Source organism: Oncorhynchus nerka, linkage group LG26, assembly GCF_034236695.1.
Source record: "Oncorhynchus nerka isolate Pitt River linkage group LG26, Oner_Uvic_2.0, whole genome shotgun sequence".
Lineage (NCBI taxonomy): Eukaryota > Metazoa > Chordata > Actinopteri > Salmoniformes > Salmonidae > Oncorhynchus > Oncorhynchus nerka.
The window spans coordinates 41,029,043-41,041,904 of NC_088421.1; the positions used below are offsets into that span (position 1 = coordinate 41,029,043).

Below are 12,862 nucleotides of genomic sequence, written 5' to 3' on the forward strand. Positions count from 1 at the left end.
ACATAAAGATATAAAACTGTATTTTTTGTGAAGAATCAACAACAAGTGGACACAATCATGAAGTGGAACGACATTTATTGGATATTTCAAACTTTTTAACAAATCAAAAACTGAAAAATTGGGGCGTGCAAAATTATTCAGCCCCTTTACTTTCAGTGCAGCAAACTCTCTCCAGAAGTTCAGTGAGGATCTCTGAATGATCCAATGTTGACCTAAATGACTAATGATGATAAATACAATCCACCTGTGTGTAATCAAGTCTCCGTATAAATGCACCTGCACTGTGATAGTCTCAGAGGTCCGTTAAAAGCGCAGAGAGCATCATGAAGAACAAGGAACACACCAGGCAGGTCCGAGATACTGTTGTGAAGAAGTTTAAAGCCGGATTTGGATACAAAAAGATTTCCCAAGCTTTAAACATCCCAAGGAGCACTGTGCAAGCGATAATATTGAAATGGAAGGAGTATCAGACCACTGCAAATCTACCAAGAACTGGCCGTCCTTCTAAACTTTCAGCTCATACAAGGAGAATCCACGTGTGTACCTAGCCTGTTTTGCAATGCAGTCTGGTGAGAAGTGTGCTGTGCATATGCAAATGTTCTGAACTTCAGACTGAACTTCTCTTGACAATTATTATGAAAACCAAATCGAAGCCGTAGTGATTGCTTGAATGGAAGACCGTGCAAAGACACTGCACAATCTCTTGCTTATGAGCGGGACCAGCACCAGAACTAGGAAGATATGTAAATAAACAATGAACATTCTTGTTCATTGGTCCATTATCATCAGATTGCCTTGTGACCTTATGCTTTGGGCCCAAAAACTTCCCACCTGAGCCAGATGAAATTCCAAGCATTTTTATAAAAACATCTTACACAAAAGGGCATTATCATATTTTCGTGAATTTCAGAGTGTTATTTCGACCTCATCGCGTGGAAATAGCATGAAAAAAAAGGGAAATAACGTTTTTAACTACACTGGGCCTTTAAACCTAATAATCTATAGGGTTTAATGACAGGTGGCAGTATATCCGCTTCTGATCAGTCAAAGGTAGTAATTACATGTCTGTTGTGGTTGTTGTTTACACAGGATGGTGAAATGAATCCTGGGAGGTTAATTTAAAAACTCATTATTTGGGGATTATGGACAAGCACACACTGTACAATATCAAGAATCACAATAACATGTAGACAGTTTGTGGGGGTGTGTATGTTCTCATGGAAGACTGCCGTGACCACATGTTCCAGAGCAGCCTTTATAAGGGTCATCCCAGGTGAGGCTTTGGCTTGAGAGGAAAGGAGAAGGCAAGTGGTGATCACTAAGCATCTAAAGGTTGGTTTTCAGTCCTTCTTCTAACAGTTTCATTGGAGGAAACTCGTCATTTCTAGTAAGACTGCGCACCAATGTCTAACTGACTATGTGCTTTGTGACAGGAGGACGTGCAGGGATGAGACCCATGGACCACAGCGTGCTGAAATGTTGTCTCTTCTCTCTACTCTTGCTAACAGGTAAGACATTGGGCTCCATTTTACTCTTCTTAAAACAACACAAATTGCATTTAAATTCCTATAAACATTCGTAAAGTATTCAGACCCCTTGACTTTTTCCACATTTTGTTACGTTACAGCCTTATTCTAAAATGGATTAAATAGTTTTTTTCTCTCATCAATCTAGACACAATACCCCATAACAGGTTTTAAGAAATGTTTGCCCCCCTCCCCCAAAAAAACCAAGAAATATCACATTTACATAAGTATTCAGACCCTTTACTCAGTACTTTGTTGAAGCACCTTTGGCAGCGATTACAGCCTGGAGTCTTCTTGGGTATGACGCTACAGGCTTGGAACACCTGTATTTGGGGAGTTTCTCCCATTCTTCTCTGCAGATCCTCTCAAGCTCTGTCAGGTTGGATGGGGAGCATCGCTGCACAGCTATTTTCAGGTCTCTTCAGATATGTTCAATTGGGTTCATGTCCCGGCTCTGGCTGGGCCCCTCAAGGACATTCCGAGACTTGTCCTGAAGATACTCCTGCGTTGTCTTGGCTGTGTGCTTAGGGTCGTTGTCCTGTTGGAAGGTGAACCTTCACCCAAGCAGTCTAAGGTCCTGAAAGCTCTGGAGCAAGTTTTAATCAAGGATCTCTGTGTACTTTGATTCGTTAATCTTTCCCACAATCCTGACTAGTCTCCCAGTCCATGCCGCTGGAAAACATCCCCACAGCATGATGCTGCCACCACCATACTTCACCGTAGGAATGGTGCTAGGTTTCCTCCAGACGACAATTGGCATTCAGGCCAAAGAGCTCAATCTTGGTTTCATCAGACAGGGGAATCTTGTTTCTCATGGTCTGAGAGCCCTTTTTAGGTGCCTTTTGGCAAACTCAAGCGGGCGTTTTACTGAGGAGTGGCTTCAATCTGCCACTCCACCTGCAGAGATGGTTGTCCTTCTGGAAGGTTCTCTCATCTTCACAGAGGAACTCTGGAGTTCTGTCAGAGTGACCATCGGGATCTTGGTCACCTCCCCACCAAGGCCCTTCTCCCCCAACCCATTGTTCCTAGGCCGTCATTGAAAATAAGAATTTGTTCTTAACTGACTTGCCTAGTAAAATAAATATAGATGTGCCTTTCCAAATCATGTCCAATCAATTTAATTTACCCCAGGTGGACTCAATCAAGTTGTAGAAACATCTCAAGGATGATCAATGGAAAGAGGATGCACCTGAGCACAATTTCGAGTCTCATAGCGAAGCGCCTGAATACTTATGTAAATAAGGTTAGGTTTTTATGATTTATAAATTTGCAAACATTTCTAAAGACCTGTTTTCACTTTGTCATTATGGTGCATTGTGTGTAGATTGATGAGGATTTTATTTTATTTGATCCATTTGAGAACATAACAAAATGTGGAATGAGGGAAAGGGTCTGAATACTTTCAAATGCACTTTATGTACAAAGGTATGTGAACACCTCTTCAAATTAGTGTATTCCAGCTATTTCAGCCACACCTGTTGCTGACAGGTGTATAAAATCAAGCACACAGCCATGCAATCTCCATAGACAGACATTGTCAGTAGAATGCCCTTACTGATGAGCTCAGTGCCTTTCAATGTGGCTCCGGTCAACTGTAAGTGCTGTTATTGTAAAGTGGAAACAGCTAGGAGCAACAACGGCTCAGCCGCGAAGTGTTAGGCCACACAAGCACACAGAACGAGACCACCTAGCGCTGAAGCATGTCGTGTCTAAAAATGGTCTGTCCTCGGTTGCAACACCAATCTGCCTCTGGAAGCAACATCAGCACAAAAACTGTTTGTCGCGAGCTTCATGAAATGTCCACATACTTTTAGTCATGTAGTGTATTGGGGCGATAATGGACTAGCGATAGAGTATCAGGTCACTTTTAAAAGATATTGAGTCACTACTATGAAGACATGCAACAACCTTATATCATTTAATTTAGATTAAGTTGGTAATTTCTTGCACTGTGTTGTTGAACTATTGGAAAGCATCATTGGTTCCTAGAAAAGCACTTTATAAATCCAATGTATTATTCTGAAATGAAATACCTGTCTCTGGTTCCACAGTGTCTGCAGCAGACCCTCCATCCAATGCAGCCATTTTAGCTAGAGAAATGACTCCAGGCAATGCATCCAACACAGCCAGTGCAAACCAACCATTCAACACAGCCAGTACAAACCAATCATTCAACACAGCCAGTACAAACCAACCATTCAACACAGCCAGTACAAACCAACCATCCAACACAGCCAGTACAAACCAACCATCCAACACAGCCAGTACAAACCAACCATCCAACACAGCCAGTACAAACCAACCATTCAACACAGCCAGTACAAACCAACCATCCAACACAGCCAGTACAAACCAACCATCCAACACAGCCAGTACAAACCAACCATCCAACACAGCCAGTACAAACCAACCATCCAACACAGCCACTTCATCCAGTGCAACGACACCCTCCTGTACAACACGTCGATGTCTGGCCAGCATGCTGATTGCGAAAGAAGCTCTGAGTCAGCCACAGTCTCCATCATTTACATTTACATTTAAGTCATTTAGCAGACGCTCTTATCCAGAGCGACTTACAAATTGGTGCATTCACCTTATGACCTCCAGTGGAACAGTAGTGCATCTAAATCTTTTCAGGGGAGGGGGTGAGAGGGATTACTTTATCCTATCCTAGGTATTCCTTAAAGAGGTGGGGTTTCAGGTGTCTCCGGAAGGTGGTGATTGACTCCGCTGTCCTGGCGTCGTGAGGAGTTTGTTCCACCATTGGGGGCCAGAGCAGCGAACAGTTTTGACTGGGCTGGCGGGAACTGTACTTCCTCAGTGGTAGGGAGGCGAGCAGGCCAGAGGTGGATGAACGCAGTGCCCTTGTTTGGGTGTGGGGCCTGATCAGAGCCTGGAGGTACTGAGGTGCCGTTCCCCTCACAGCTCCGTAGGCAAGCACCATGGTCTTGTATGGCGGATGCGAGCTTCAACTGGAAGCCAGTGGAGGGGAGCGGAGGAGCGGGGTGACGTGAGAGAACTTGGGAAGGTTGAACACCAGGCGGGCTGCGGCGTTCTGGATGAGTTGTAGGGGTTTAATGGCACAGGCAGGGAGCCCAGCCAACAGCGAGTTGCAGTAATCCAGACGGGAGATGACAAGTGCCTGGATTAGGACCTGCGCCGCTTCCTGTGTGAGGCAGGTCGTACTCTGCGGATGTTGTAGAGCATGAACCTACAGGAACGGGCCACCGCCTTGATGTTAGTTGAGAACGACAGGGTGTTGTCCAGGATCACGCCAAGGTTCTTAGCGCTCTGGGAGGAGGACACAATGGAGTTGTCAACCGTGATGGCGAGATCATGGAACGGGCAGTCCTTCCCGGGAGGAAGAGCAGCTCCGTCTTGCCGAGGTTCAGCTTGAGGTGGTGATCCGTCATCCACACGGATATGTCTGCCAGACATGCAGAGATGCGATTCGCCACCTGGTCATCAGAAGGGGGAAAGGAGAAGATTAATTGTGTGTCGTCTGCATAGCAATGATAGGAGAGACCATGTGAGGTTATGACAGAGCCAAGTGACTTGGTGTATAGCGAGAATAGGAGAGGGCCTAGAACAGAGCCCTGGGGGACACCAGTGGTGAGCACGTGGTGTGGAGACGGATTCTCGCCACGCCACCTGGTAGGAGCGACCTGTCAGGTAGGACGCAATCCAAGCGTGGGCCGCGCCGGAGATGCCCAACTCGGAGAGGGTGGAGAGGAGGATCTGATGGTTCACAGTATCGAAGGCAGCCGATAGGTCTAGAAGGATGAGAGCAGAGGAGAGAGTTAGCTTTAGCAGTGCGGAGCGCCTCCGTGATACAGAGAAGAGCAGTCTCAGTTGAATGACTAGTCTTGAAACCTGACTGATTTGGATCAAGAAGGTCATTCTGAGAGAGATAGCGGGAGAGCTGGCCAAGGACGGCACGTTCAAGAGTTTTGGAGAGAAAAGAAAGAAGGGATACTGGTCGGTAGTTGTTGACATCGGAGGGATCGAGTGTAGGTTTTTTCAGAAGGGGTGCAACTCTCGCTCTCTTGAAGACGGAAGGGACGTAGCCAGCGGTCAGGGATGAGTTGATGAGCGAGGTGAGGTAAGGGAGGAGGTCTCCGGAAATGGTCTGGAGAAGAGAGGGGATAGGGTCAAGCGGGCAGGTTGTAGGGCGGCCGGCCGTCACAAGACGCGAGATTTCATCTGGAGAGAGAGGGGAGAAAGAGGTCAGAGCACAGGGTAGGGCAGTGTGAGCAGAACCAGCGGTGTCGTTTGACTTAGCAAACGAGGATCGGATGTCGTCGACCTTCTTTTCAAAATGGTTGACGAAGTCATCTGCAGAGAGGGAGGAGGGGGGGGGAGGGGGAGGAGGATTCAGGAGGGAGGAGAAGGTTGCAAAGAGCTTCCTAGGGTTAGAGGCAGATGCTTGGAATTTAGAGTGGTAGAAAGTGGCTTTAGCAGCAGAGAGAGAAGAGGAAAATGTAGAGAGGAGGGAGTGAAAGGATGTCAGGTCCGCAGGGAGGCGAGTTTTCCTCCATTTCCGCTCGGCTGCCCGGAGCCCTGTTCATGCATCTCAAATATCAGTGTGCCGTTAATAGTGTATGAAACTCTGTCTGTCGTAAGTCACTTTCTGTTCCTTTTAATTGAGTTTTGTACAATGTGATGAGTTTCAGAGATAACCTATTGACAGTTATATCATTATGTGATGAGGAATTATTCTCTTCCTAATAGGACACAAAAAACCTCCGCTTCGAGAGTCGTCTGCAGGTCATACTGGTAAGTACACATCAAACATCAAGGGAGACATTCAAGTAAATGTGGCATTTTGTAATACTTCTCATGACTATGATTCTTCCCCCAACCCATAAGACTGCTGAACAATGAATCAAATGGCCGCCGGACTATTTACATTGACACCCCTCCTTTTGTTTTTACACTGTTGCTACTCACTGTTTATTATTATTATCTATGCATGTCAAACTTTACCCCTACCTACATCTATAAATGACCTAGACTAACCTGTACCCCCACACATTGACTTGGTACCGGTACACCCTGTATAAAGCCTCGTTATTGTTATTTTATTGTGTTATTATTTACTTTAGTTTATTTAGTAAATATATTCTTAACTCTTGAACTGCATTGTTGGTAAAGGGCTCGTAAGTAAGCATTTCACGGTAAGGTCTAAACCTGTTGTATTTCCATCCATTTAGTTTTTCCCATCCTCTCCTGATAACCCAGATAAAACCGAACCAAGAGCCAAAAATCATGGAATTAACAGGAACCAAATATGTTGTGAATCGTTACACCCACAATGCCTATTGATAGAAACAAATATTTTTTGTTATAAGCTATGTTATGATCTATGAATGACTGAACTAGTATCAAATATCTGCCTTTCCAGGATGTGGCATGTTCCTGAACTTTGGGAAAGTGAGCAAAACTAGTGCAAACCGTGGGGACTGGCTAACCGAGGCTGTGGAACTCAATGCTAAAGGAGGCAGAGATGATCGCAACTATCTTTGGGTTAGTGAGTGTTCCTGGTGATTTCAGTTGTTTATGTGACATGTAGAGTAAAGTATCTCTATCTATGGGTTAGTGAGAGTTCCTGGTGATTTCAGTAGTTTATGTGACATGTAGAGTAAAGTATCTTTATCTATGGGTTAGTGAGTGCTCCTGGTGATTTCAGTTTTTATGTGACATGTAGAGTAAAGTATCTTTATCTATGGGTTAGTGAGTTTTCCTGGTGATTTCAGTAATTTATGTGACATGTAGAGTAAAGTATCTTTATCTATGGGTTAGTGAGAGCTCCTGGTGATTTCAGTAGTTTATGTGGGACATGTAAAGATACTTTACTCTTCCTATTTTATAAGGCAAAGCTTGACCAACAATTTCACTCAAAAAAGACAATACGCTCGAATCAACATTAGCTAGATGTACACAACCGATGGTGAAGGATGTGGACTCATTGACATTAGAATTCTGAAAACACCTGACAGTTTGATTTTGAAGTGTAATGCTCTTCCCTTTCAATGTCAAACTAACGTTTAGATGCAAAAACTCTTTCTCTCTGGCCTACCCATCTGTCTTCACAGGTGTCGCTGAAAATGCGGTCTGAAAACCCCTTTCTGTCCCTGGTCCTGCCCAGTATACTGATCATTGTGGCAGATGTGGTGAGCTTCTCCCTGCCACTGGGAGGGGGCGAGCGTATCCCATTCAAGGTTACACTGGTTCTCAGCTTCATCATGTTCCTCATCATCCTCAACGACCTACTGCCTGGAGGAGGCCAGTGCAGCCCCATCATCCGTGAGTGTCCTGTTTAAACAGGGTTAAACTGTTACATCACAACAAAACACAACAGCCTAAATCATCAATAAAACATTACATCATACAAGACATTACTCTACTATTACAAATGTACAATATAAAATCCACCACAACATGACAATGTGTGTGTTTGTGTGTATAGAGTGCATCCATATAACACTCACACATCTCTCTCGTTGTTCTCCATAGGAAAGCACTTCTGTTTCTGTTTGGTCATCCTGGTGTTGAGCACGTTGCAGTCTATGGTGCTCACACGCCTGGCTAAGTGTGGCACTCTCTGGCCCTGCAGCCTCTCCAAGTCCAAAGACTCACTGCTTAAAGACACAGACAATGAAGAGGGTAAACTTTTCATTCTTCTGTCATCTCAGTTACCCACAGAGCAAGATATATTTTCATGGTTTCCAAAGACATTAACAAAACGTCCTTATACAACCATTTATAACCTGACCATGAAGTCATAATGACGTTACTGCAACCAGTTTTACTGGGCACCCACCCCATAAATTACTTTCATCATCATAAACTAGTCAAGTTGTATTTTAATGCTGAACCTTCCAAATTCAATAATGATACAAGTCTTTTTTGTAGTTACCTGTGATCAGAACATGTTCAGCTGCCAGCACGCATCTGTGCCACAAATAGTGTCAAGCGTTGTAAATAGCCTAACTAAATCGCCTGTAAAGAAACGGGCGGGGTATAGGTTAAGGCTGCTGTCACGATTGGATTAGAACAAGCGCATCTCTCCCTCTCTCACTTCCTGACTGTCATTCCCCGGCACCAGTCACACATATGCCGGGTTCACGTGCTTATCGATACTTCCTAACTTGTTGTCGTTGTACACGGGAGGTTGGTGGCACCTTAATTGGTGAGGACAGGCTCATGGTAATGGCTGGAGCTGAATGAGTGGAATGGTATCAAATACATCCAACACATTGTTTCCATTCCATTAGCTCTGTTCTGGCCATTATTATGAGTCCCCCAGTCAGCTGTCTCCTGTGTTATACACCTACCTAGAGAAGAACCTTTTAACCACTTTCAGGAACAAGTGTTCTGTCAACAATGTCACTAAATAATGTAGGAACTCTAAACAAGGCACAGCAACCCTGGCTATTGGCACCGTACAGACAACATCAGCTGCTATAGAATCACAAAGGGTCACAGATACATTATCAGTGTTTCCGGCCCAGAATGGAGCCAAACTTTAACCATAACATTCAACACTGGCAGACATTTGATACTGGCAGTTTAACAAGTCATCAACAGATACGAGTTGAATATTATTCATCTTAAATTCCTCACTAAATCCTGTGCATTTTTAGCTGTCGGGATCGTTTCTTAGCTTTGAACAATGTGTGAATGAGTGAAGGAACATACAGATGTGTTGTGAGATGTGCTCTGAGTGACAGCGCAGTAATGTGTGAATGAGTGAAGGAACATACAGATGTGTTGTGAGATGTGCTCTGAGTGACAGCGCAGTAATGTGTGAATGAGTGAAGGAACATAAAGATGCGTTGTGAGATGTGCTCTGAGTGACAGCACAGTAATGTGTGAATGAGTGAAGGAACATAAAGATGTGTTGTGAGATGTGCTCTGAGTGACAGCGCAGTAATGTGTGAATGAGTGAAGGAACATAAAGATGAGATGTTGTGACAGATAATGTGAATGGAACATAAAGATGCGTTGTGAGATGTGCTCTGAGTGACAGCGCAGTAATGTGTGAATGAGTGAAGGAACATAAAGATGTGTTGTGAGATGTGCTCTGAGTGACAGCGCAGTAATGTGTGGATGAGTGAAGGAACATAAAGATGCGTTGTGAGATGTGCTCTGAGTGACAGCGCAGTAATGTGTGAATGAGGTATGTTCTTTACCTGCATTTAAAGCACACTTCTGGGTTTTCCCATCTCGAGGAAATCCGATTACAACAATCAACTGTGATAAAACGAATACGGTTACAAATAGTTTTTACAAAAATGTCTTCATTTTTTAATCTCTTATTTAATAGTGTTATATTTAAGTAATAAGGCCTGAGGGGAAGTGGTATACTGTATGGCCAATATATCACGGCTAAGGGCTGTTCTTAAGCACGTCACAACGCAGAGTGCCTTGATACAGCCCTTACCCGTGGTATATTGGATATATACCACAAACCCCAGAGAGGCCTTTTTGCTATTATAAAACTGGTTACCAACAAAATTTGTGCAGTAAAAATGCATGTTTTGTCATACACGTGGTATATGGTCTGATATACCACGGCTGTCAGCCAATCAGTATTCAGGGCTCGAACCACTTATTTTATAATAACTTATCATTTTTTCCCTCTCTCTTATTTTGTCTAGAATCCAAATCTGATATTACTGTCATCAAACTGAAAGCCTCTGAGGAAAAGAAGAAGAATACAGCCCTCCAAAAGGTGGTGAAATTTCTCAACAAAATGGCTGCACAAGATCAGAAGAAAGCAAGACGCCATCGCCTTGCCAACAAAGTGGACTTAATCTGTTTCTGTATCTATCTCACCGTCCTCATCGTTTATGCAGTCGTCATTTTATATTTCTCCTTTGGTTCTTCATGTGAGATCAACCATTTAGAATTCTGGGAATACTAAATTGTTTATTTGCTTTTAACAAAAATATTGAAAGAAATGGCGGTCATATGATAGAGAAAGCATTCCTATATCGTTCCTACTGTGGCGTCTGTGAGCGCACAGGCAGTGCCATTGAGGCTATCTCCATTTTGAAGTAGTCCATTTTCTTCTTCTACTATTTCAATGAGTTGGTAAACAAACTGAAAGGGTTTATCCTGCCACATGTAGTGAACAGGTATAAAGTTAAGGTTGATGATTTACTGCCACATGTAGTGAACAGGTATAAAGTTAAGGTTGATGATTTACTGCCACATGTAGTGAACAGGTATAAAGTTAAGGTTGATGATTTACTGCCACATGTAGTGAACAGGTATAAAGTTAAGGTTGATGATTTACTGCCACATGTAGTGTACAGGTATAAAGTTAAGGTTGATGATTTACTGCCACATGTAGTGTACAGGTATAAAGTTAAGGTTGACAATTGCAGTTATGGAATGTTTGCTCACAATAATGAATTGGCTGATCCCTACTGATGACCCGAATGGAATCATGTGATCCTTCCTTAGTCCTTCCTTCAAAATGGTTTAAGTCCTATGCTGCTGCCAATGCTAATACAGGCGTTTAAGTCCCATGCTGCTGCCAATGCTAATACAGGCGTTTAAGTCCCATGCTGCTGCCAATGCTAATACAGGCGTTTAAGTCCCATGCTGCTGCCAATGCTAATACAGGCGTTTAAGTCCCATGCTGCTGCCAATGCTAATACAGGCGTTTAAGTCCCATGCTGCTGCCAATGCTAATACAGGCGTTTAAGTCCCATTTAAGTCCCATGCTGCTGCCAATGCTAATACAGGCGTTTAAGTCCCATGCTGCTGCCAATGCTAATACAGGCGTTTAAGTCCCATGCTGCTGCCAATGCTAATACAGGCGTTTAAGTCCCATGCTGCTGCCAATGCTAATACAGGCGTTTAAGTCCCATGCTGCTGCCAATGCTAATACAGGCGTTTAAGTCCCATGCTGCTGCCAATGCTAATACAGGCGTTTAAGTCCCATGCTGCTGCCAATGCTAATACAGGCGTTTGGCCACAAGAGGTCTCTATCATTCTCTATGGTTTGGTCATCACAAATTTTGCAAGAACTAGCAAAAACCTACCTTTTGAGCTTCTGCGTGGTAAAAAAATGTATTTGTGTATTCTTCACTAGAGATTTACATTTCAACATGTTTAAAAATAGATAGTCATATGTGGAATAATGCATTTAGCAATTAGAATTCTAATGAATACATGGACAGTGGACTGAAGCTGTAGTATGAGTAGTGTGGAAACAAATCAACAGTGTGTTATTTCCTATAGAGGCAGTGTGAAGGCCTTATATTATCTCCTAACTAAGCAGGTTCTCAACCTCAGGCTGAGATATCAAAAGTCTCTCGATCATCTCCTCCACCTGCGCTGGGCTGTATTTGTGGTATCTCTCAGGGTGTTTGGAGAAATCATGGTCACATCTGTGTAAAGTACAGGTAAAGGACCATAATAAATGAATATCACTGTACCAGCGTTCTGTATGAAATTCTTACTGCACATCAATATTGGACAGTGCTGAATTAAAAATATACTTGACATACAGTGCCTTGCAAAAGTAATCATCCCCCTTGGCGTTTTTCCTATTTTGTTGCATTACAACCTGTAATTTAAATGGATTTTCATTTGGATTTCATGTAATGGACGTACACAAAATAGTCCAAATTGGTGAAGTGAAATGAAAAAATCAAATGTAAAAATATAGAACGGAAATGGCTATGAAGCCCCTAAATAAGATCTGGTGCAACCAATTACCTTCAGAAGTGACATAATTAGTCAAATAAAGTCCACCTGTGTGCAATCTAAGTGTCACATGATCTCAGTATATATATACACACCTGTTCTGAAGGGCCCAGATTCTGCAACACCACTAAGCAAGGGGCACCACCAAGCAAGCGGCACCATGAAGACCAAGGAGCTCTCCAAACAGGTCAGGGACAAAGTTCTGGAGAAGTACATATCAGGGTTGGGTTATAAAAAAAAATCAGAAATTTTGAACATCCCAGGGAGCACCATTAAATCCATTATTTAAAAAAATGGAAAGAACATGGCACCACAACAAACCTGCCAAGAGAGGGCCGCCCACCAAAACCCACAGACCAGGCAAGGAGGGCATTAATCAGAGAGGCAACAAAGAGACCAAAGATAACCCTGAAGGACCACTTTAAGCCGTACACTCCATACAGCTGGGCTTTACGGAAGAGTGGCCAGAAAAAAAGCCATTGCTTCAAGAAAAAATAAGACTCTTTTGGTGTTCACCAAAAGGCATGTGGGGGACTCCCCAAACATATGGAAAAAGGTACTCTGGTCAGATTAGACTAAAATTGAGCTTTTTGGCCATCAAGAAAAACGCT

The 12,862-nt window shown here is 43.4% G+C and overlaps 1 protein-coding gene across 1 annotated transcript; it reads left to right on the plus strand.

Moving 5' to 3' along the window:
* Positions 1-1,083: 1,083 nt before the first annotated feature.
* LOC135564952 (5-hydroxytryptamine receptor 3B-like) lies at positions 1,084-10,917 on the plus strand. Its single transcript, XM_065011031.1, has 7 exons — positions 1,084-1,332; positions 1,434-1,508; positions 6,258-6,302; positions 6,931-7,052; positions 7,622-7,832; positions 8,043-8,192; positions 10,190-10,917. The coding sequence occupies exons 2-7, from the start codon at positions 1,448-1,450 to the stop codon at positions 10,453-10,455; spliced, it is 855 nt and encodes a 284-aa protein (XP_064867103.1). The 5' UTR covers positions 1,084-1,332; positions 1,434-1,447; the 3' UTR covers positions 10,456-10,917.
* The last annotated feature ends 1,945 nt before the right edge of the window (positions 10,918-12,862 follow it).